General features: G+C 39.6%; 1 protein-coding gene across 4 annotated transcripts in view; it reads left to right on the forward strand.

Moving 5' to 3' along the window:
* AFF3 (ALF transcription elongation factor 3) overlaps window positions 1-25,244 on the forward strand; it is a 561,375-nt gene that overhangs the window by 340,562 nt on the left and 195,569 nt on the right. For all 4 annotated transcript variants that reach the window (XM_082356113.1, XM_082356114.1, XM_082356115.1 and 1 more), the window contains one exon: window positions 23,812-23,892. In XM_082356113.1, coding sequence (XP_082212239.1) covers window positions 23,812-23,892 — 81 coding nt within the window. The remainder of the gene's footprint in view (window positions 1-23,811; window positions 23,893-25,244) is intronic.

The following is a 25,244-nucleotide window of genomic DNA, read 5'->3' on the forward strand; positions in this document are numbered from 1 at the left end:
CCTGCCAGTGCAGGGGACATGAGTTCGAGCCCTGGTCTGGGAAGATCCCACATGCCGCGGAGCAACTGGGCCCGTGAGCCACAATTACTGAGCCTGCGCGTCTGGAGCCTGTGCTCCGCAACAGGAGAGGCCGCGATAGTGAGAGGCCCGCGCACCGCGATGAAGAGTGGCCCCCACTTGCCACAACTAGAGAAAGCCCTCGCACAGAAACGAAGACCCAACACAGCCATAAATTAATTAATTAATTAATTAAAAAAAAAAACTCACTCGTTTCAAGTGTGCAATTCAGTGATATGGAGTAGATTTATAGATATGTGCAACCATCACCATAACATAGTTTTAGAAGATTTCATCAACCTGGTAGGATCGCTCATACCCATGGTGTAGAAGACATTCACACACACACACACATGCACTCTCACTGACATAACACTCCCCCACATACACAGTCACTCACACATCCTGATGGTTCAACTGGAATATTAATATCCTGCCCTATTTAGGCTTTTATTACAACACGGATTTTTAGCAATCCGGTTTCAACATTTAGAATAGTTTGCTGCTCTACAATAAAACTTGCCTGCCGCATACTTTGGTGAGTATATTGAATACTTTTCAAGAATAAAATTATGTAGCTCAACTTTTCTTCTCAAGAGTTGCTTTTCCTTCCAAGTTTCCTTATTCATATTTATTTTAGGAATTCTGTCCGTAGAGATGTGATATGGAAAATATATTTGTGGGACAGCCTAACAGGTGGGACAGAGAGCTGATTTCCCAAATAACCAAAGCATTCTTTAAACAACAATAAAAATGTACATTCTGATATCAAAGTGGTCCAGGACATAAATAGGTATTCTGGGAATAGGAAAAGAATATGTCTAATAAATATGCTCTGTAATGATTAGAGATGCAGTTCAAGCAACAGTTCAAGCATTTTTCCTATAAAATTGGCAATGAGGTAAAATGATTTTTAATTGAGATATAATGAGTAAAATTATATACATTTAAAGTGTACAACATGATGATTTGATATACGTATACATTGTGAAACGATTCGCACCATTGAGATAATTAGGTAATTAACACATCCATTGCCTCACATACTTACCTTTTTTTTTTTTTTTTGGTGATAACACTTAAGTTCTACTCAGCAAATTTCAATTATACAATACAGTATAATTATTACAACTATAAGTGCATTATTACCAGCTATACATTAGATCCTCAGACTTGATTGATCTTATGACTGCAAGTTTGTACCCTTTTACCAACCTCTCCCTATTTCCCCCACCACCCAGCCCCAGGCAACCACTATTCTACTTTGTTTCTCCACATAAAGTGATGCCACACAGTATTTGCCTTTACTGTCTGACCTATTTCACTTAGCAGAACGTCCTCAGGGTCCATCCATGTTGTTGAAAATGGCAGGATTTTCTTCTTTTTTAAAAATATTCGTATATATCACATTTTGGTTTTCCATTTATCTGTCAGTGGACACTTAGGTTCTTTGCATACCTTGGCTATTATGAAGAATGCTGCAGTGAACTTGGGAGTGCAGATATTTCTTTGAGATAATGATTAGTTTCCTTTGGCTATATACCCAGAAGTGGGATTGCTGGCTCATATGGTAGTTCTGTAATAGGAGCAGGGTGGCGCGCGGCTCTTAGAGCACGACAGTTTTCGCAAGACCCTGTGCGCAGCGGTAAGAAGTCCCGCTCCACCCGTGGTCGGCCTGATGGTGGTCCTTGCGGCAGAGAGTGCGGTGAGAGCCGATGGTGGCCTTCTCCGCGGGGCCCTCCAGGCCTCGGGGCCGGTGGGTGAGCTGGGGGCGGGGGGCCCGGGGACAGGCTGAGGGCCGTGTCCCCCAGAGCTCCAGGGCCCTCACCCCAGCCGCCCACTGGCCGGGCCCAGGCCTTGAGGCAGCAGCGAACCCCTCCCCCATCCCCGCCTCCGCGACTTCATGGCGGCAGCCGTCTCCGTGGGTCGCAGTCCCTGGAGGCCTCGGCAACGGGAGTGTATGGACACAGCCATGAAGGTAACAGCTTCAACCAGCTTCAGTCTCTCCGTTCAAGTTTCAAACCTTGGTCCAGCTTAGATCAGTTGTCCACCGCTAGGAGGTGGCCAGAGGTCAGGGTTAAATCGCAAGGACCTTGCACGTCGTGACCGCAGGTCCACCTCTGTGGTGGGGCTGTTCTCAAAGCAGGGCAGTTGTGGTGAGCTGGGCATTTACCTGATTGGTATTTGCTACAACATGTGCTCCTGTTGATGCTCTACAAATGTTTCTCTCCAGTTTAAATGAAAAGCCTGAGGGCCGACTGGGTGCGCGTGCCTGGCTCCCTCAGTGATGACGGCTGGGCGGGGTCTGGGGCCCTGGCCCCGAGGGCGCCGCCAGCTGAGATCCGCCTCCTCGGCGGAGCCTGGGCAGTGGCGGGAGGACCCAGACGGGACGCTGGGTGAACACTCCCGGGCAGGGTAAGCGGCCTGCACGGGCTCCTCTTAGCAGGACCTGGACCTCGGAGGGCGGAAGTTGAGCCTTGGGACCTTGCCCTTTCTTGTCAGAATAGAGGAAGACATTTGTTTTTGGTGGAGATTTAGGGGAACATCCTGACCTGACCGAGACCCGACCTCAAGAACAAAGGATCGGACACCAAGAAGTTAGCAACAACTAACCACAACCCCTCCCTCACCTTTCCTACAAAAGGGCTTTGCTGAAAGGTCTCAGGGAGTTCAGGGTTTTTAAGGCATGAGCCAGCCACCCGTCTCCTTGCATGGCCCTGCAATAAACCTTTCTCTGCTGCAAACTCCGACATTTTGGTATTGTTTGGCCTCACTGTGCGTGGGCACACGGACTTGCGTTCGATAACAGTTCTATTTTTAATTTCTTGAGGAACCTCCACACTGTTCTCCATAGTAGCTGTACCAGTTTACATTCCCACCAAAAGTGAACAAGGATTCCTTTATTCCCCACATCCTTGCCAGCATTTGTCTTATCTTTTTGATAATAGATATCTGAATAAATACACGGTATGCGTGGTTTTGATTTGCATTTCTCTTATGACTAGTGACGTTGAGTACCTTTTCATGTACCTGTTGGCCATTTGTGTGTCTTCTTTGGAAAAATGTCTTTTCAGGTCCTTTGCTCACTTTTTATTCGGGTTATTTGGCTTTTTGCTATTGAGTTGTATAAGTTCCTTGTCTGTTTTGGATATTAACCCTTTATCAGATATCGGTTTGCAAATCTCCTATTCCATAGGTTGCCTTTTCATTTTGTTGATGTTCCCTTTGCTGTGCAGAAGCTTTTAAGTCTGATATCCCACTTGCTTACTTTGCTTTATTTGCCTTTGCTTTTGGTGTCAAACCCAAAAACTCATTGCCAACACCAATGTCAAGGAGCTTATGCCCTGTATTTTCTTCTAGGAGTTTTATAGTATCAGATCTTACCTTCAAATCTGTAATCCATTTTGACTTGATATTTTATATGATGAAGATAGGGGACCAGTTTCATTTGTTTGCAAGTGGATATTCAGTTTTCCCAGCACCATTTCTTAAAGATACTATTCTTTTCTCATGGTATATTCTTGGCTCCTTTCTCAAAAATTAATTGGCAATATAAGCCTCAGGGTTTAATACTGAGCTCTAATTCTATTCCAATGATCTCTGTCTGTTTTTAATGCCAGTACCATACTGTTTTAATTACCACGGCTTTGGAATATAGTTTGAAATCAGGAAGTGTGATACCTCTGGCTTTGATCATCTTTCTTACGATTGCTTTGGCTATTTAGGGTCATTTGTGATTCCGTACAAATTTTGCAATTGCTTTATTTTATCTCTGTGAAAAATGCCATTGGAATTTTGATAGGGATTGCATTGATAGCGTAATATGGATATTTTAACAAATTAATTCTTACAGTCCATGAACACAGGATATCTTTCCATTTATTTGTGTCTTCAATTTCTTTCATCACTGTTTTAGAGTTTTCAGTATACAGATCTTTTACTTCCTTGGTTAAATTTATTCCTAAGTAATACATTCTATTTGATGCCATTGTAAATAGAATTATTTTCTTAATTTCTGTTTCTAATAGTTTGTCATTACTGTATGGAAATGCAACTGATTTGTATATACTGATTTTGTATTCAATTTTACTGAATTCATTGATTAGTTCTAACATATTTTTGATGGAGTCTTGAGTGTTTTCTATATATAATACCATGTCATCTGCAAACAGAGATAATTTTACTTTTTCCTTTGCAATTTAGGTGCTTTTTCCCCCTTTTTCTAGCCTAACTGCTCTGGGTAGGACTTCCAGTACTGTGCTGAACAAAAGGGGCTGGAATAGGCACCATTTTCTTGTTCATGATCTTAGAGAAAAGCCTTCAGTCTTTCACCATTGAGCATGATGTTAGGTGAGGGCTTCTCATATCTGGCCTTTATTATGTTGAGGTAAAGTCTTCTATACCCAATTTATTGAGAGTTTTTATCATAAATGGATGTTGAATTTTGTTAAATGCATTTTTCTGCATCTATTAAGATGATCATATAGTTTTTATCCTTCATTTTGTTAACATCATATAGCACATTTATTAATTTGTGTTTGTTGAATCATCCTTGCATCGCTGGAATAAATCCCACTTGATTATGGTGTATGATCCTTTTAATGTGCTGTTGAGTTCAGTTTGCTAGTATTTGTTGAAGACTTTTGCATCTATGTTAATCAGGGCTATCAGCCTGTAGTTTTCTTGTGATGTCCGTGTCTGGTTTTGTTATCAGGGTAATGCTGGCCTCGTAAAATGAGTCTGGAAGTGTGTCTTCTTCAGGTTTTTGGAAAAGTTTGAGAAGGATTCATACTAATTTTTCTTTAAATATCTGGTAGAATTCACCAGTGAAGCCATATCCTCTTGATGAATTGATTCCTTCATCATTATGTAATGAGCTTCTTTGTCTCTTGTTAACATTTTTGGTTAACATCTATTTTGTCTGACCTAAGTGTATTTAACCCTGCTTTCTTTTAGTTTTTGTTTGTGTGGAATACCTTTTTCCATCTCTTTACTTTTAGCCTGTGTGTCCTTAAAGCTGAAGTGAGTGTCTTGTAGGTAGCGTACAGCTGGGTTTGTTTTTTTATCCATTCAGTCAATCTCTGTCTTTTGATTTGAGAATTTAGTCCATTTACATTTAAAATAATTATTGATAGGTATGGACTTACTGTTGCAATTTGCTCCACTGTTTTCTGGCTGTTTTTTAGTTCCTTTTTTCCTTTTTTCCTCTCTTGCTCTCTTCCTTTGTGATTTGAAGAGTTTCTGTAATGATATGCTTTGATTCCTTTATTGTTTTTGCTTCTACTATAGGTTTTTGCTTTGTGGTTACCTTGAGGCTTATACAAAACATCTTATAGGTATAACAGTCTATTGTAAGCTGATAACAACTTAACTTAGAACGCATACAAAAGCTCTACATTTTTACACTCCCTCTCCCACATTTTATGTTTTTGATGTCACAAGTTAAATCTTTTTATATTGTATATCCATTAACTAATTATAGTTATTTTAAGTAATTTTGTCTTTCAACCTTTGTACTAGAGTTATAAGTAATTTATCACCATTTTAATACCCACCATCATTATAATATTAGAGAATTACAAATTTAACTATGTATTTACCCTTACCAGTCACTTTTATACTTTCATGTGTTTTTTGTTACTATTGTAATTTGCATCCTTTTACTTCAGCTCATAGAAGTCCCTTTAACATTTGTTGTAAGGCTGATCTAGTGGTAATAAACTCCTTCAGCTTTTGTTTGACTGGAAAACTTTTTATATTTCCTTCCGTTCTGAAGGACAGCCTGGCTGGGTAGACTATTCTTGGGTATCATCCTACTCCCTTCTAGACTGCAAGGTTTCTGCTGAAAAAATCTGCTCATAGTCCTATAAGGGTTCCCTTGTGCATAATGAGTTGCTTTTCTCTTGCTGCTTTTAAGATTCTCTCCTTGTCCTCAACTTTTGACAATTTAATTATAATGCATCTCAGTATGAGTCTCTTTAGATTCATCTTATTTGGTACTGTTTGGGATTCCTGGATCTGGATGTCTGTTTCTTTCCCCAGGTTTGGGAAGTTTTCAGCCATTATTTCTCTGAATAAGCTTTCTGCCTCTTTCTCTCTTTCTTCTCCTCTTGGGACCCCCACAACGCACATATTGTTCGATTTGATGGTGTCCCATAACTTCCTTAAGCTATCTTCACTTTTTTTTCAATCTTTTTTTTCTTTTTCCTCCTCTTATTGGATGAATTCCACTGCCCTTTCTTCTAGTTCGCTGATCCTTTCTTCCATTTGATCTAGTCTATTTTTGAATCCCTCTATTGAACTTTTCAGTTCAATTATTACATTCTTCAGGTCTCTGATTTCTCTTTCATACTTTTTAATATTTGCTGTCTCTCTATTGAAATATTCACTTTGTTCATGCACTGATCTCCTAACCTCGGTGAGCATCTTTATGACTGTTATTTTGAACTGTCTGTTGGGTAAATCCTCCTTCATTAACATTGGTTTCTGGAGATTTATCAATAGCTTGTTCTTTTGTTTGGAACGTATTCCCATGTGTCTTTGTTTTCTGATGCATCCTTTGTTGATTTCTGCACACTAGATAGAAGAGGCACTTCTCTCAGTCTTGACAGACTTGTCTTGTGTAGATGAACCTCATCAATCAGCCTGGGTGAAGCTCCTGGTTATCTTTCAAATCTTTGTGCTTATCCAAGCTGCTGTCTTTGTTTTTAGTGGTTCCCAGTAGTTGGGAGTGTGCCAACACCTGTCAGTGTCCCAGAGGGGAGATTTATAGTATCTAGATGCAAGCTGATCAGAAACTGGACTCTCTGGTAACAACTGGGAAAGTATGCAGTTGAACCCCTTCCAGGGAGAAACGTGAAATTGGGTGTTTTTACCTGCTCCCTCTGCACTGAGCCAGGTGTGTAGCCATGGGAGTGTTCCTGTGCTTCTTAACAACTGCTTCTGTAGTCCTATTTTCTGTAGTCCTGTGGGACTCATGAATACAAGCCCCACTTGTTATCAGAGCTGGGTGATTTGGGGGCCTATCCCTCAGGTGGCATCCTTAAAAGTTGGAGTGCTAGATGTGTGGTCTGTGGTCCAAATGGTTCACTCTCAGGGAGAAGCTGGGAGTTGGGGAGCTCCTTCCCAAGTCTGTGGTGCTATGCCAGGGGTGGGCTTTATGGCAACAGTGTGTCTCAGCCTTTCCCACCTATTTTGATATGGGCATTTTCTCTGTTGGCTGATGTATAGGAGTCACTCATCTAGTTTCTGAATTTCTCTCAGAGGAAATTACTCCATGTGTAGTGTATATTCAGTGAGTCCATGAGAGGAGAGAAATTCAGGAGGCTCCTGTGTCGCCATATTGGTCCAGAAGCCGCTTCAAATATGATTTTTAAAAAGAGTATTAGTAAAGGTGTTTAAGAACAGGGACTCATATATTCTGTTGGAGAGATGTAAATTAATAGACCATTTTTGGAGAACAATTTGACATTATGTTAAAATTTAAAATACTTAATACCATTTGACTAAGAAATTCTATACCAGGAGTTAATCCTATGGAAGAAATTCAGAACCATAAAGAAAATCAATGTACAAGGATTTTTGCCAAAGCATGGTAGTGGTAATGAAAAAATAGCCACAACTTAATTCTCCATCACTTGATTAAACTATAGTACTTCCAGGCAATGCAATGGTCTATGCAGCCTTTAAAAAGTATATATTATTTTGACCCTAACTCCTCTTTTCTTGAACACCTGTGAAGTTTTGAGGGAAAACATTTTAATCTTTTGCTTCTCCTCTTTAAGGATATTTTAACCTCATGGTTAAAAAAAGAAAAAATTTCTCCAGGGCTAACCAGCTTTCCTCCAGCCTCTGGATTTGGCTGTCCATATCTGGAGTACTTCAGTAGACATTTTCCATCTCCTATAAAGTCATCCTGCTTTTCATATTCATCCTTAAGACTGGGAAACATCTGGCTGGACTTGAGCAGTGCCATCCAGTGATTTATAAATCACCTCTCAAACTGAGAAGAAATATTTGGGTAAACTTAATAGACAGAAACCTTGTATCCAGAAGGAAGTTAGCTGGGAAAGGGCTTGAAGGAGAGAAAGATGTGTGCCTTCAGCAGGGTTGAGTCCACAGCAGCACAGAAGCTGAGACTTTCATTCCTTCTGGTGAACCAGAAATCCTGCCACACCAGGGACTTTTGTCTCAGCCCCAGTGGCTTTCAGGGTCTGTTTATGTCCAGGCTGGCCTACCTTGCTGTGTGCCCTGCCTGGATGCTAACACAGTAGCTTTCCTCCTTTACGTCCCATTTCCCCATTGCCTCCTTCAGCTCATCTGAGATGAGCTCTCAGGCCAGCGTACCAGCTAGACGGCCCTCGCTGTTGCCCCGGGAGAAGTCTGTAGGCACAAAGGCAAAGCATCTAAACTCTTTGGGACCCAAAACCAGCTTTTGGAAAGAGGATGCATCCTGCTTACTCGTAATTGTTCCATTTAGGAAAAATACCAGACACTGAGATAGCATCCCCCCTTCCCTCTGTATGCATGATGCTTTAGTGGCAAAGGGCATTAGGGAAGCACATTATTGTTTAATAAGCACACTTTCATTATGCCTTCTATTTGACTATGAATAATTAACCAGTTAAATATTAAGTAATTCACTGAGTGAAACAGATTAAAAAACAAACTCATAAATGTCTTCTGTATTCATCCCCTCTTTTCACAAGGTCCAAGCCAAAAGCTGGAACACTAATTATAAAGGTAGTGACACAGCAATAATCACCTTCTATGGAGCACCTACTTTGTGCCAGACCCTATGCTAGGTACCTTGTGTATTTATCGCTAACCCTTTCAGTAATCCTGCGAGATAGGATTATTAACACCAGTTTACAGATGAGGACACCAATAGTCAGAAAAGGAAACTTGCCCAAGGTCATTCTGCTGGTTCATGGCAGGGCCAGTATTAGGCAAAGTTGGCCAGTATTAAACTCCAACTCCAAGCCTGTTCTGTTCCACCATTCTGCTTCCCTGTAATTGAAACATGGGTTTCATCAAATGCACATTTCCAGGTTGTCTGTGTGTGGAAAGCAGTTCAGTAATGTGTTAAGTGGAAAGCATGGCCAAGAATGTAATTATGACCTCCACTCCTTCTAGCCTCCATAGTCTTCCTTTCTGTCCCAAATTATAGCATCTCTCCCCTTAGATGCCTATGAAAGAGCAGTGATTATTGCAAACCACAGCTAGTTCAAAGATTAATTACAACCTTTATGTCTTTACCAGGGCAAATTTCTGAGTGTTTGCACTACCACTAAGAGGTGTTGTGTAGATCAGAAATAAGGTGACAGTGGCATCATTAATAACATGACCTTTTTTACAAGCTGGTCAGAAATTTGACTCACTTCTTGTAAATGTAGACTTAGCATGATTTATTCTCAGAAATGATACGGGAAAATACCAGCCCAAGATTCAGAATTTGGGAAAACCTCTTAATGCCCCTCAAATGCTTTAGTCTTTTCTTTAAAGCATCTTTTAAAATTTAAGATTAGACCAATGAGTGCTTCTTATCGGGAGCACGGGGTTTGTAGGAGTGTAGGAAACTAGCAGGTGCCTGTGTGTGGCAGAAGGAATTCAGGGGTGAAGTTGTCACCTGGGTTTAACAAGAGTCATTAAGTCCCTGCAGCTGTACCCTCAACATCAAAACCATCTCCTTTACATTCTGAGAACCCCGTGTAGATTCCACTACTTTTAACATTTTAATACAACGTTCTGTTCTAGAAAAAAATCCCCAAATTAAAGCATGGGAATGATAGTACACTTTAAATATATTCATTTTAAATGAATAAGCTTCATTTAAAATGAATCTTAGAAATGTGTGGTTTTTATTGTTCCAAAAGGTCCCAAGTACATAGATAGAAGAGGGAAAGCACTTAACACAGAGGGACAAGAGAATAAGACAGATCACGTCCATCTTCCGTCTCCTAAAGAAAACTAGAAAACAACAACACTGCATCCAGAACAAGAAGTCTTCAGAAAAGTCCAAAATGAAGAAATCCAGCATGAGATAATTTTTTTAAGAGTGACAGTTATATCGACTTAAGTCAAGGATCTTATCCTTTCCATGAAGAGTCCAGAGTTTGCAGGGACCACTGAAGTCAGGGAGGTGAGAGGCCCGGGTCTCCAGCAAATGGGACTGATTTCCTTACAATGAATCACACTCTTTACAACGTGAGGGAAATAAGGAAAGGCCAGACACAGCACGGCCTCAGCTTTGTGAGAACTGGAAATCGTACGGACGATTTGTAGGAGCGAATGGGCAGCACAGGTCTTAAGGTGACCTTGGAGTTTCTGGTTTGAAGGTTTGCTTTGTATTTGTCAGCACCCAATGCTTGCCTTCCTGCCGTAAGCCCCTGGAGTCGTATTGTTGTCTCATGCGTGTGTTCTCCAGTCTGCAAAACCTGATTTGAAAGCTGCTTCTCGGTTTGATTCCAGTCATCTTTACCTATGTGGTGCACCCTCCATTGTATCCATTGGTGATTAACCTCATTGAGAGCAGAGGGAGGAGAGCGACAAGTTAAACAGCTTGGGTGTTGCAGTGAATTAGAGTAGTCAGTGTTCCAATCAGAGATTCTCTCACCCAGCGGGATGCGTGCGACCAGAAAATACACATACAGCAACTGGGAATCCCCTTCCCAGGCCAATTTTAGTTCAGATTGGACATATGCCTGGGTTTTCAGTTAAAGAAACAAGATTTCATTGTGATTTTGGGTAACCCTATTTTTACAGATTTCCATTGGTTATTTGCATGTTTTTAATTATAGCAGCCTAAGCGTTACTAAGAAAAATAGGTTTTTACGGAGTCACAGACATAGAGAACAGACTTGTGGTTGCCAAAGGGGAAGGAGAGTAGGGGGAGGGATGGATTGGGAGTTTGGGATTAGCAGATGCCAAACTATTATATAGAGAATGGATAAACAACAGGGTCCTATGTAGAGCACAGGGAACTACATTCAATATCCTGTGATAAACCATAGTGGAAAAGTATATGAAAAAGAATGTATGTATATGTGTAACTGAATCACTTCGCTGCATGGCAGAAATTAACATAACACTGTAAATCAACTATACTTCAATAAAATAATTTTTTTTAAAAAAGGAAAAATAGGTTTTTAAAAATCTTAGTGAAGAAAATATTTTTATTTTTCAGCAGCTACTGTTTTTCCAAAAGCTTTCCATCAATGGTTGTGAATGCACTATACTTACTATTATTTTCAAAGTGTAGGTCCCTCTACTGTAGTAACAGAATGAGGATGTTTTTACATTTTTGTGGATTTAGGGGCCAAATTAGACATTTTGACTGTGACCTCCTTGTTCTAAGCCCAAGTCTGCCTAGGTAGGCTTCAAGTCTGACCTGGAGTCTGTGTTTATAGTCCGGGAGCGGATTGACAGTTAGAATGTACTTTCTGGTTCTGTCAGGGGAGGAGTATTTTTCTCCCACTTTATCTCGCCCGAGAGCCGGTACTCTGCCTCCCAGGTACAGGCCTGCAGGAGTGTTTTCCTTTCGCCAGATACGGTGCTCCTGTTAGCTTCCAGCCTTGAAAGGATGTGCAGTGTAATAAAAATTACCACGTTCTGTTGTTGGCGACATTTATCTGATAGGAGTGTCATAACATGAACAATACGTGTGAAAGAACTACAGTGCTGAGTGATGGTTCTGAGATGGAAACCGAAAATAAAATGATGCTCTGATCTGCAGTCGCCACTGCCACACATAATAATCAACTCTGGCGTTTTGCACTTGACAGGATTAATTCAGTGTTTTATTTTGAAAAGAGTTTCTGAGCACAGAGCATTCTGGAGTTTACTGTGGTCATGGGCCAGGCCAGTGGAGGTGGACCCCGAGTTGGCAGTGGTTGTGGAGACATTGCTGAGAGAGAGAAGGAAGTAATTTAATCTCTCTCCATCCTGGCAGCAGTCGTATGTGTTTGGTGGGACAAGTATAATTTATTGTCGCCATCATTTTACAGGCGAGAAAAGAGAATCCCAGAGAGATTAAATGAATGATTAAATGATCCTATTATTTTACCCATTGTGTAGGCCTTTGAGGAGTTACGAGAGAGTTATAAGACACGATCCCTTCCCTCAAAGAGGTTATCATCTAGTAGGGGTCAAAAAATTTATAATCTAATACCAGTAACCCATAAAATGAAAACTCACAGCCCCAGGTAGCCTGTAAACATTAAAGTGACACAAATTGTGGGAAAGGGAGAAGGGGGGTGGGCAACCTTCGCTGAGGACAGCACTGGTCAGTGACCTGATTCAGAGAGAGGCCGGGGGTGAGAAAAAATGAAGAAGTAAGTGAAGTTGGAATCCCATGAAAGGAAAACTGAACGATGTCAGGACAGGAAAATCTCGGGCAGGGCAGGAAGCAAACCCATTGGTTTTGGAGGAGGAATGTAATAGGAACGTAACAGACCAGTAACACTGCAGTGGTCCTTGATGGCGCCCTATGACAGAGCATCCTTAGTGTTCGGAGCAGGTCACGTGGTCACTGGAAGCCACGTGGCATGGTAGCTATTTCAGATAAAACACCTCTGTGGCTGTGACCAAGGTAGAATGCACTGGGGATATGGTAGCCAGGGAGAGAGACCAGGGGAAGTGTTTTTCTATTCACTGAATCTAATAGGAAAGTTAGCATACAGTTTAAATTTGTTCTGGTTTCATCTTTTTGCAAACTCAGTATACTTTGCAGCTCTTCATAACTGCATGTTTTGAACTCTAAGATTAGATTTCAGGCTAAAATTCAATTTTTGTTTCTTCTCTTTTTTGTTAACAAAGAGCTACGGTGCTCAGTGAATGGATACCATAATCCTCCGGCCGTTTGTCCTGAGACAGGCTGATGCAGGTGACATCAGAGCAAGTGGGTAGCTACACGGGGTGGAGGTGGGGTGCAAAATGAGGACACGAGAGTCTGCTCACCTTGAAGCTGTGGATTCTTGGGGCTTGTGGTCAGTCTTGCTGTTCAATAGACAGGAAAATGGAAACAGGCTCGTGTACCCCGTGGCCTTCTGAAGATGGTATATGGAGGAGAGAGAAAGCTGGACAGTTAATGAAAGACAGTATTCTTTACCCCTATCATTTAACCTTATCTGTTCTTTCATTTAGGACAAAAGTGAGTGTATTTGCTATAAAAAGACTTGGCATTTTAAGTCTATTTAAGAAATAAGAAGATACTCTGAAATATGTCCCTTGAGTAACTAGACATTTGCTTAGGGAGCTTAACACAGTAAGGCTGTGTTAAGACAGATGTATGGATTCTTTTTTTTTTTTTTTTTTACTGAATTATAGTTGATTTACAATGTTGTGTTTCAGGTGTGATTCACCAAGTGATTCAGTTGTATATATATATATATATATATATATATATATATATATATATATATATATATATTCTTTTTCAGAGTCTTTTCCATTACAGGTTATTACAAAATATTGAATACAGTTCCCTGTGCTATACAGTAGGTCCCTGTTGTTTATTTTATTGATAAATATATAGGAGTGTGTATCTGCTAATCCCAAGCTCCTGATTTGTCCCTCTCCCCCTCTCTTCCCTTTGGTAACCATAAGTTTGTTTTCTATGTCTATGAGTCTGTTTCTGTTTTGTAAATAAGTTCATTTGTATCATTTTTTTAGATTCTTAATCCTGTCAGTTGGCTAAGGAATGTAGACTCAAAACTGAGGACCTCCCAGTGCTGGGAAATAGGATGTGCCCTCATTTCTAAGTGACAAGAAAATCAAAAAGAAAGAAAGGCAGACAGATCCAAGCAGTGGCAGGGGAGTTTACGAGATCAGAAGGTAGCTACCCAGACTTTGGAGTAATTAGCTTCAAACATTATATTTCTCTTCCTATCTTACCTGTGGTCCAGGAAGTGGGTAAAGGACAGCCGAGTGGAGGGAAGAGGAGCAAAGCAGTGATGAGGGGATGGTTGAGGTTAGGTGGTCAGGAGCACTGACGGGGGTGGGGACCAGTGGATGCGGTGGTGTGGGATCCATGGCCTAGCAATGACATAGCATCCTTTCCCTGTGAAGAAAATAATCCGAAGCAAACTAAGTGAAGTTTTAGCAGCTATGAAAAATTTTACCTTTGCTTTTATTTTAAATCACTGCCAGAAATAAGGTACAAATTAAATACGTTTTTAAAAATCAGATCTTCCCTCACTGACTGCTATTATTATGTCAGAGATCTGCTCTGATGAGAAAACTTAAGGACGTCTTTTCCAGGATAAAGTACAAATCATACTTAAGAATCATAATAGTCTCTTTAAATAATTTTCAGTTTTAGTAATATATAGTTTGTATTAATTATTACTAGCTTAATTACAGATTACATTTGCACAATACTTCATTCTTTTATAAAAACACTTTCCCAGATACTCTGTCATCTCAGATTCCCAACATCTGAAACACAGAGAGAAATTCTATTTCTCATTTTAGAGAGAATTCTGAAAATCAGCTTGGTATTAATCAGCTGGTTTTTATTGAATGATTAAACACAAGGGAACCATGCTCATATATATGAGCTCTCATTTAATCATTTAGTCCTCATGATTAAACCATGATATAGTTAACACCTACATTTCCTCTGGTTCAGAGATGATGCCACAAACTGAGATCTGATTGATTCCGGAGTCTTTGGTTTGAAATCACTACAATTGGCTGAAGACGTGACTTACCTAAGCTCACTGAGCTAGTAAGTGATGGAAGAGGAAATAAAAATTGTCTATTTTCCCTTAATTTTCCCATGTAACCCTAATAGAGAATTTTAATACGATGAATAATCAGTCTTAAAAACTCATTGCACAGTAAATAAAAACAAATATATTTAAATGGTTGCTGTAAATAATTCTTATGTTTTGGGAAATTTTAATAGATTTAATTGTTTTAAGCGAGCTGTCTTTACTATTCCTTTGTGTATTTAATAGTACTCATTAGATGGAAAAATCACCTGGAAATACTTAGCTATAATTAAAGTAATGTTAGCAAGCAATTTTGCATTGAAATATAGGCGTTCAGTTCAATTCAACAAGTTAATTTTGGGCAAGGTGCTTTATTTAGTCTACACAAAGATGAGTAGACAGTATCCCTCTTGGAAGAAATGTTCAGTCCTTCTTTAGAGGACTGTTCTTGAAAGAGATTATTAGGATTCCTAAGCATGATTTTTATTCTACATTGGGGGAAGGGTATCAGAAGAGGAGGAAATGGTTGAATGCAGATTGAGGTATATACTCATAAAACTACAACACAAAAAGGAATGTAACAGTTACTGTGAAAAAGAAAGGAAAAGAAAGTGCCTTGGAGGAGGATGAAAAGGGAGCTCTCATATCATATTGGAATAGAAGGGGAATCAGCAGAGGCTTCAAGACAGATGTGATATTTGAGATGAGCCTTCATGGATGGCTAGAAATCCAAAAGGCACATGGCGATAGGGCATTCACACACAAAGGGGATGCTGTAAGTAAAAGCAGAGATGGTAGTTTGTCTTACATGTAGTGTGTGTAGTTTAACAAAAAGGCACAAGGCTGAAAACTAGGACCTTGTTGTAGAAGGTCTTGAATGCAGTAGAGTAAAAAACGAATACTGGACTGGTACTAACACGATAGATTGTGCAAGTATCAGTGGTGGCAGTTAATCTTTTTGAGTTTTGACTTCCTCACCTGCAATATGGAGATGATAATAATCACATTAAGGGTTGGGTGTCAATGAGAAAACTTGTGTGGAACTAGTACTCTGAAAACCATAAAACACAACCAGTGGCATCATCACCATCGTTATTGCTGTGTACATGATGGTATATGAAGATTGTAGAGCAGGGGAGCTTTTTGTTTGGATCTGCACTTAAGGAGAATTAAGTTGGAAGGGATGTGTAGGATTTATTAATAATGGAAAAAAGAGAACCATCAGAAACCATTAACGTGAGGAGATGGGTTCAAGATGGCGGAGTACAAGGACGTGTGCTCACTCCCGCTTGCGAGAGCACTGGAATCACAACTAACTGCTGAACGATCGTTGACAGGAAGACACTGGAACTCACCAAAAGAGATACGCCACATCCAAAGACAAAGGAGAAGCCACAGTGAGATGGTAGGAGGGGCACAATCACAATCAAATCAAATCCCATGACTGTTGGGTGGGTGACTCACAAACTGGAGAACACTTATACCAAAGAAGTCCACCAACTGGAGTGAAGGTTCTGAGCCCCACGTCAGGCTTCCCAACCTGGGGGTCCGGCAACAGGAGGAGGAATTCCTAGAGAATCAGACTTTGAAGGCTAGTGGGATTTTATTGCAGGACATCAACAGGACTGGGGAAAACAGAGACTCCACTCTTGGAGGGCACACACAAAGTAGTGTGCACATCAGGTCCCAGGGGAAGGAGCAGTGACCCCATACCTGCTAGTGTTGGACCTACCTGCTAGTGTTGGAGGGACTGCTGCAGAGGCAGGGGGCGGCTGTGGCTCACCACAGGGACAAGGACACTGGGAGCAGAAGTTCTGGGAAGTACTCCTTGGCGTGAGCCCCCCCAGAGTCTGCCATTAGCCCCACCAAAGAGCCTGGAGGTGCCAGTGCTGGGTCGCCTCAAGCCAAACAACCAACAGGGAGGGAACCCAGCGCCACCAATCTGCAGACAAGCGGATTAAAGTTTTACTGAGCTCTGCCCACCGGAACAACACCCAGCTCTATGCACCACCAGTCCTCCCATCAGGAAGCTTACACAAACCTCTTAGATAGCCTCATCCACCAGAGGGTAGACAGCAGAAGCAAGAAGAACTACGGTGCTGCAGCCTATGGAACGAAAACCACATTCACAGAAAAATAGACAAAATGAAAAGGCAGAGGACTATGTACCAGATAAAGGAACAAAATAAAACCCCAGAAAAACAACTAAATGAAGTGGAGATGGGCAACCTTCCAGAAAAAGAATTTAGAATAATGATAGTGAAGATGATCCAGGACCTCAGAAAAAGAATGGAGGCAAAGATCGAGAAGATGCAAGAAATGTTTAGCACGGACTTCTCTGGTGATGCAAGGGTTAATAATCCACCTGCCAATGCAGGGGACATGGGTTCGATCCCTGGTCTGGGAAGATCCCACATGCCACGGGGCAACTAAGCTCGTGCACCACAACTACTGAGCCTGCACTCTAGAGCCCGCAAACCACAACTACTGAGCCTGAATGCCACAATGACTGAAGCCCACATGCCTAGAGCCCGTGCTCCACAACAAGAGAAGCCACTGCAATGAGAAGCCCATGCACCGCAGCAAAGAGTATCCTCCGCTCAACACAACTAGAGAAAGCCCGCGCACAGCAATGAAGACCCAATGCAGCCAAAAATAAATAAATAAATTATTTATTTATTTATTTTAAAAAAAAAAAGAAATGTTTAACAAGGATGTAGAAGAATTAAAGAACAAACACCTGGAAGAATTAAAGAACAAACACCTAGAAGAATTAAAGAACAAACAAACAGAGATGAACAATACAATAACTGAAATGAAAAATACACTAAAAGTAATCAATAGCAGAATAACTGAGGCAGAAGAACGGATAAGCGATCTGGAAGAAAGAATGGTGGAATTCACTGTCGTGGGACAGAATAAAGAAAAAAAGAATGAAAAAAAATGAGGACAGCCTATGAGACCTCTGGGACAACATTAAACTCACCAACATTCTCATATAGGGGTCCCAGAAGGAGAAGAGAGAGAGAAAGGACCTGAGAAAATATTTGAAGAGATTATAGTTGAAAACTTCCCTAACATGAGAAAGGAAATAGCCACCCAAGTCCAGGAAGTGCAGAGAGTCCCAGGCAGGATAAACCCAAAGAGAAACAGACAGACACACATAGTAATCAAACTGACAAAAATTAAAGACAAAGGAAAATTATTAAAAGCAGCAAGGGGAAACGACAAATAACATACGAGGAAAGTCGCATAAGATTAACAGCTGATTTCTCAGCAGAAACTCTACAAGCCAGAAGGGAGTGGCACGATATATTTAAAGTGATGAAAGGGAAAAACCTACAACCAAGATTACTCTACCCAGTAAGGATCTCTTTCAGATTTGACGGAGAAATCAAAAGCTTAACAGACAAGCAAAAGCTAAGAGAATTCAGCACCACCAAACCAGCTCTACAACAAATGCTAAAGGAGCTTCTCTAAGTGGGAAACACAAGAGAAGAAAAGGACCTACAAAAACAAACCCAAAACAATTAAGAAATTGGTCATAGGAACATACATATCGATAATTACCTTAAATATGAATGGATTAACTGCTCCAACCAAAAGACACAGGCTCACTGTGAGTGCATACAGAAACAAGACCCGTATATATGCTGTCTATAAGACACCCATTTCAGACCTAGGGACACATACAGACTGAAAGTGAGGGGATTGAAAAGGATATTCCATGCCAGTGGAAATCAAAGGAAGCTGGAGAAGCAATACTCATATCAGATAAAATAGACTTTAAAGTAAAGAATGTTACAAGAGACAAGGAAGGACACTACATATGATCAATGGATCAATCCAAGAAGAAGATATAACGATGTTAAATATATCTGCACCCAACATAGGAGCACCTCAGTACATAAGGCAAATGCTAACAGCTATAAAAGAGGAAATCGATAGTAACACAATAATAGTGGGGGACTTTAACACCTCACTTACACCACTGGTCAGATCATGCAGACAGAAAATTAATCAGGAAACACAAGCTTTAAATGACACAATAGATCAGATATATTTAATTAATATTTATAGGACATTCCATCCGAAAACAGCAGACTACACTTTCTTCTCAAGTGCACACAGAACATTCTCCAGGATAGATCACATCTTGGGTCACAAATCAAGCCTCGGTAAATTTAAGAAAATTGAAATCACATCAAGCATCTTTTCCATCCACAGCACTGTGAGATTAGAAATCAGTTACAGGGGAAAAATGTAAAAAACATAAATACACGGAGGCTAAACACTATGTTACTAAATAACCAAGAGACCACTGAAGAAATCAAAGAGGAAGTAAAAAAATATGTAGAGACAAGTGACAATGAAAACACGATGATCCAAAACCTATGGGATGCAGCAAAAGCAGTTCTGAGAGCAAAGTTTATAGCAATACAATCCTACCTCAAGAAACAAGAGAAATCTCAAATAAACATTCTAACCTTACACCTAAAGGAACTAGAGAAAGAAGAACAAACAAAACCCAAAGTTAGTAGAAGGAAAGAAATCATAAAGATCAGAGCAGAAATAAATGAAATAGAAACAAAGAAAACAATAGCAAAGATCAATAAAACTACAAGCTAGTTCTTTGAGAGGATAAACAACATTGATAAACCTTTAGCTAGACTCATCAAAAAAAAGAGGGCGAGGACTCAAATCAATAAAATTAGAAATGAAAAAGGAGAAGTTACAACAGACACCACAGAAATACAAAGCATCGTAAGAGACTACTACAAGCAACTCTATGCCAGTAAAATGGACAACCTGGAAAAAGTGGACACATTCTTAGAAAGGTATTACCTTCTAAGACTGAACCAGGAAGAAGTAGAAAATATGAACAGACCAATCACAATTAATGAAGTTGAAACAGTGATTAAAAATCTTCCAACAAACAGAAGTCCAGAACCAGATGGCTTCACAAGTGAATTCTATCAAACATTTAGAGAAGAGCTAACACCCATCCTTCTCAAACTCTTACAAAAACTTGCAGAGGAAGGAACACTCCCAGACTCATTCTATGAGACCACCATCACCCTGATACCAAAACCAGATAAAGATAGTAGAAAAAAAAGAAAATTACAGACCAATATCACTGATGAATATAGATGCAAAAATCCTCAACAAAATACTAGCAGACAGAATCCAACAACACATTAAAAGGATCACACACCATGATCAAGTGGGATTTATCCCAGGGATGCAAGGATTCTTCAATATATGCAAATCAATCAATGTGATACATCATAATAACAAATAGAAGAATAAAAACCATGTGGTCATCTCAATAGATGCAGAAAAAGATTTTGACAAAATTCAACACCCATTTATGATAAAAAACTCTCCAGAAAGTGAGCATAGAGAGAACCTACCTCCACATAATAAAGGCCGTATATGACAAACCCACAGCAAACATCATTCTCAGTGGTGGAAAACTGAAAACATTTCCTCTCAGATCAGGAAGAAGACAAGGATGTCCACTTTCACCACTGTTATTCAACATAGTTTTGCAAGTCCTAACCATGGCAATCAGAGAAGAAAAAGAAATAAAAGGAATACAAATTGGAAAAGAAGAAGTGAAACTGTCACTGTTTGCAGATGACATGGTACTATACATTGATAATCCTAAAGATTCCACCAGAAACTACTAGAACTAATCAATGAATTTGGTAAAGTTGCAGGATACAAAATTAATGCACAGAGATCTCTTGCATTCCTATGCACTAACAATGAAAGATCAGAAAGAGAAATTAAGAAAACAATCCCATTCCCCATTGCAACAAAAGGAATAAAATACTTAGGAATAACCCTACCTAAGGAGGTAAAAGACCTGTACTCAGAAAACTATACGACACTGATGAGAGAAATCAAAGATGACACAAACAGCTGGAGAGATATACCATGTTCTTGGATTGGAAGAATCAATATTGTGAAAATGACTATACTGCCCAAAGCAATCTACAGATTCAGTGTAATCCCTATCAAATTACCAATGGCACTTTTTACAGAACTAGAACAAAAGATCTTAAAATTTGTATGGAGACACAGAGGACCCCGAATAGCCAAAGCAATCTCGAGGGAAAAAAATGGAGCTGGAAGAATCAGACTCCCTGCCTTCAGACTATACTACAAAGCTACAGTAATCAAGACAGTATGGTACTGGCACAAAAATAGAAATATAGATCAATGGAACAGGATAGAAAACCCAGAGATAAACCCACGCACCTGTGGTCAAGTAATCTATGACAAAGGAGGCAAGGATACACAATGGAGAAAAGACAGTCTCTTCAATAAGTGGTGCTGGGAAAACTGGTCAGCTACATGTAAAAGAATGAAATTAGAACACTCCCTAACACCACACACAAAAATAAACTCAAAATGGATTAAAGACCTAAATGTAAGACGGAACACTATAAAACTCTTAGACGAAAACAAAGGAAGAACACTCTTTGACATAAGTCACACCAAGATCTTTTTTGACCCACCTCCTAGAGTAATGGAAATAAAAACAAAAATAAACAAATGGGACCTAATGAAACTTCAAAGCTGTTGCACAGCAAAGGAAACTATAAACAAGACGAAAAGACAACCCTAAGAATGGGAGAAAATGTTTGCAAACAAATCAAGAAAGGGTTAATCTCCAAAATATGTAAACAGCTTATGCAGCTCAATATTAAAAAACAACCCAGTCAAAAAATGGGCCTACGACCTAAATAGACATTTCTCCAAAGGAGACATACAGATGGCCAAGAGGCACATGAAAAGCTGCTCAACATCACTAATTAATAGAGAAGTGCCAATCAAAACTACAGTGAAGTATCACCTCACACTGGCTAGAATGGGCATCATAAGAAAATCTACAAACAACAAATACTGGAGTGGGTGTGGAGAAGAGGGAACCCTCTTGCACTGTTGGTGGGAATGTAAATTGATGCAGCCACTATGGAGAACAGTATGGATGTTCCTTAAACAAAAAATAGAATTACCATATGACCCAGCAGTCCCACTATTGGGCATACACCCAGAGAAAACCATAATTCAAAAAGACACATGCACCCCAGTGTTCATTGCAGCACTATTTACAATAGCCAGATCATGGAAGCAACCTAAATGCCCATCAACAGATGAATGGATAAAGAAGATGTGGTACATATATACAATGGAATATTACTCAGCCATAAAAAGGGATGAAATTGGGTCTTTTGTAGAGTTGCGGATGGACCTAGGGACTGTCATATAGAGTGAAGTAAGTCAGAAAGAGAGAAACAAATATCGTATATTAACACATATATGTAGAATCTAGAAAAATGGTACAGATGTGAACTGGTTTGCAAGGCAGAAATAGAGACACAGATGTAGAGAACGAAGCTTATGGACACCAAGGGTGGAAAGTGGCGGTGGGAGACATATATACACTAATATGTATAAAATAGATAACTAATAAGAACCTGCTGTATAAAACAATAAATAAATAAAATAAAATTTAAAAAATAAAGAAAAGAAACCATTAATGTCCTCTGGTTAAAAATAATGAAGGTTTGATTAGGGTGGTAGTTCAGGTAACCAGAAAGAAAGGTAGAGACATTGCAGAGATACTAATTCAAAAACGTACTGAGCACCCCCTGTCTTCCTGGACACAAATTCAGCAGTGCTGCTTAGCGTCCTTTTAAGGACTATGTACCAGATGAAGGAACAAGATAACAGGGACAGATACAGGACAGAACAGGCAGGTACTTGGGGAGCAGAGGAGCGAGGGTCATAAAGGGACACTGGTTCTTCCTTTGCTTTCCATTGGAGAAACCTTGGTAACATCAGGATGGAGAAGGGACACCTCGAGTGCCTAGGAGTTTGACCACCCAATGGCACATGTGTCACGGTAGGTGAGAGGTGATATAGGGTCAGTAAATCCTTCCCCGTTGGGTTTGAACACACACTGTCCTTGCTCTCCATGTGGGTCCACGCTCTCTCTGGTGCTGGGGGAAGAGTTACTCAAGAAAAGAAGGCACAAGAGCAGCCTCAAGAAACTCTCCCTTCAGACACCTCACAGAATCCCTTTTCAACCTCTCGCCCCACAACCAAGGGAAGTCAGAAATTGTCTTCGCCTAACGAGAGAATTTCTTACTTTTCTCAAAGTGGATCAACTCCTGCCTCTGTACTTGCTTAGATTTGGAAATGGAAAGAATCAAGAAATAGGCTTCAGAACTGATTCGTAATTCCAAGTCACTTTCCTGGTAATCAGAAATGGATTTGATTTAATTCCACACTTATTTAGTAAATGCAGGTATCTTCCAGGAGAAGGAACTGGAGAAAAATACTGGACGTGAATGCAACAAACCCCTCCCCACCTTGCTCTCTCTCACAGTTTAGTGAGAGTGTATGTCAAAAAGCACATGAAGTATTACATGCTGAGCTTAAGTTGTGTTCTTAATACTGTTATAAAAATCACAGCACTCTCTATTTCATACGTGTAATTGGTTTTTTCACTTCTCCATGAATGACATTTTTATGAAGACCAAAATGATGTGTGGGACCTGTTGGAAACTTACACTGATAGGAGTTTCTAATAAAATAAATAGCCCCTCTAATAATGATCCCTAATGTTAAAAGTACTTTGTTCATTACTTCAGAAACTTCCTGTAAATTTTGTGGGAAGCAGCTCCCTTTGTGTGGCATTTCCCATAGAACTTTTACTACTGGGTTGTCCCTTTACTTAGGAGCTTAAATGAAATGAAAATAGGACAGGCTTATAGATCTTTTTAAGGTATAAAGGGTTGATGGCAATAGCCATTGAACCAAGAATTGGTAAGATTAGGGAAAGAAATTATAAAAGTGGGTTTTAAATCCTTTTTAAAAAAAATCCCTTTCATTTCTACTCATCTCTTGTTCATTCCTTATCCCGTCTATGCCTTATTAAGGCAGACTTGTGAAACTGCTTTGTATGCTACTGAGTTTAAATACTCTTTGTATTACAATGTTGTTTGTTTTTCCCTCCCTTTAGGAGATGACCTGGCTTCCACCACTTTCAGCTATTCCAGCACCTGGAAAAGTGGAACCGAGCAAATTTCCATTTCCAAATAAGGTGAGATCCTGCGTCGCCCAGGTTGAATAGGCTTTACTCACACAGAGATTTTTAGTGGACAGTGGGTTTTCCCTTGATTGTCTTTTCCTCTGTAAATATTACTGCTACAGGCACATGGATCTGATTTTCAACAGTTTGCAAGCATAGGTCTATTCATTCCAAGGGAGGAAATCAAACTTGCAGTCCTACCTACCTCCACTTCCATACTTCCTGCAAAATATGATGAATATTACAATTATCATGTTATCTAAAAACACTTGTGAAGTTGAAATGCATCTTACAATCATTTTATACACCCAGAGTGATTGTATGTCTTGTTTTTTCCTGAAAAGCTGTTATTAAATTAATGTTGTATTTTAAAATCAATGTCTTAGAACTGAGGACATTAAGTATATAATTTCTCGGTTATCTTTTATAAAGCTGAAAATATTTTCTAGGACTTTAAAAAAAATGACTTCCATATTTTCTAAGAACCAGCATACACAAAATATCAGCTACAAAATATATTTAAATTATACATGAGTCTAATAAGTTTTGATTTTTCTTAACCATCCAACCAACACGTAATTACATATTCATTATAAAGATGAAATTATGCACATAGAAGAAGTAAAATATGAAAGTTTCTCATGCCCTTGTCCAGATTTTACTTCCCTACCCACTGATTACTATCAAGAGTTTGGTGTATACCATTTCAGTCATTTTCCTCGTGCGTTATATACACATATGTGCTATGCAGTTTTTTAAAAATCCTAAATGGTATAGTACTAAAAGTACTTTTTCTAAGAGTTGACTTTTTTCCAGATACACACAGTACGTAAATATCATTGCTAAATATTAACATCGCAACGTTCTAAATTATTGAAATAATTGTTCATTATTATCACAATGGTAAATTCCATTCTAAGAGTCGGTTTTTATTTCCCTTAACCTTAGAGGTCTTCCCAAGTGAATATGTAGAGATTTTCTTACTTTTTCTTAGCAGCAGCAAAATATCGCATAGTATGAATTTGCTGTAATTTATTTGCTCAAGCTCCTTTAATGGACATTGAGACTGTTAATGGTTTGCTGTTAACACAAACACTATTACAACACACAGTTTTTCTAAGTGCCTCTGTGTGTCCCTTTTATTCAATGTCTCTTGTCCAGACACCTAGAACAGGAACTGGGGTGCTGGAGGCATCAGAAGCCTTATTTACCCTTGACTATGTTTCAAGAGTATTTTTTTATGAATCTTTGCCAATGTTTAATATTATCTGGTTTTTTCTCATTGTGTCTGTAGTATGGATGAAAAACTGTTATTTCGTTAATTTGCACTTCTCCAGTAATTTCTGAGTTTGAGCATTGACTGT

Source organism: Balaenoptera borealis (assembly GCF_965194805.1).
Source record: "Balaenoptera borealis genome assembly, chromosome: 15".
NCBI classification, from domain to species: domain Eukaryota; kingdom Metazoa; phylum Chordata; class Mammalia; order Artiodactyla; family Balaenopteridae; genus Balaenoptera; species Balaenoptera borealis.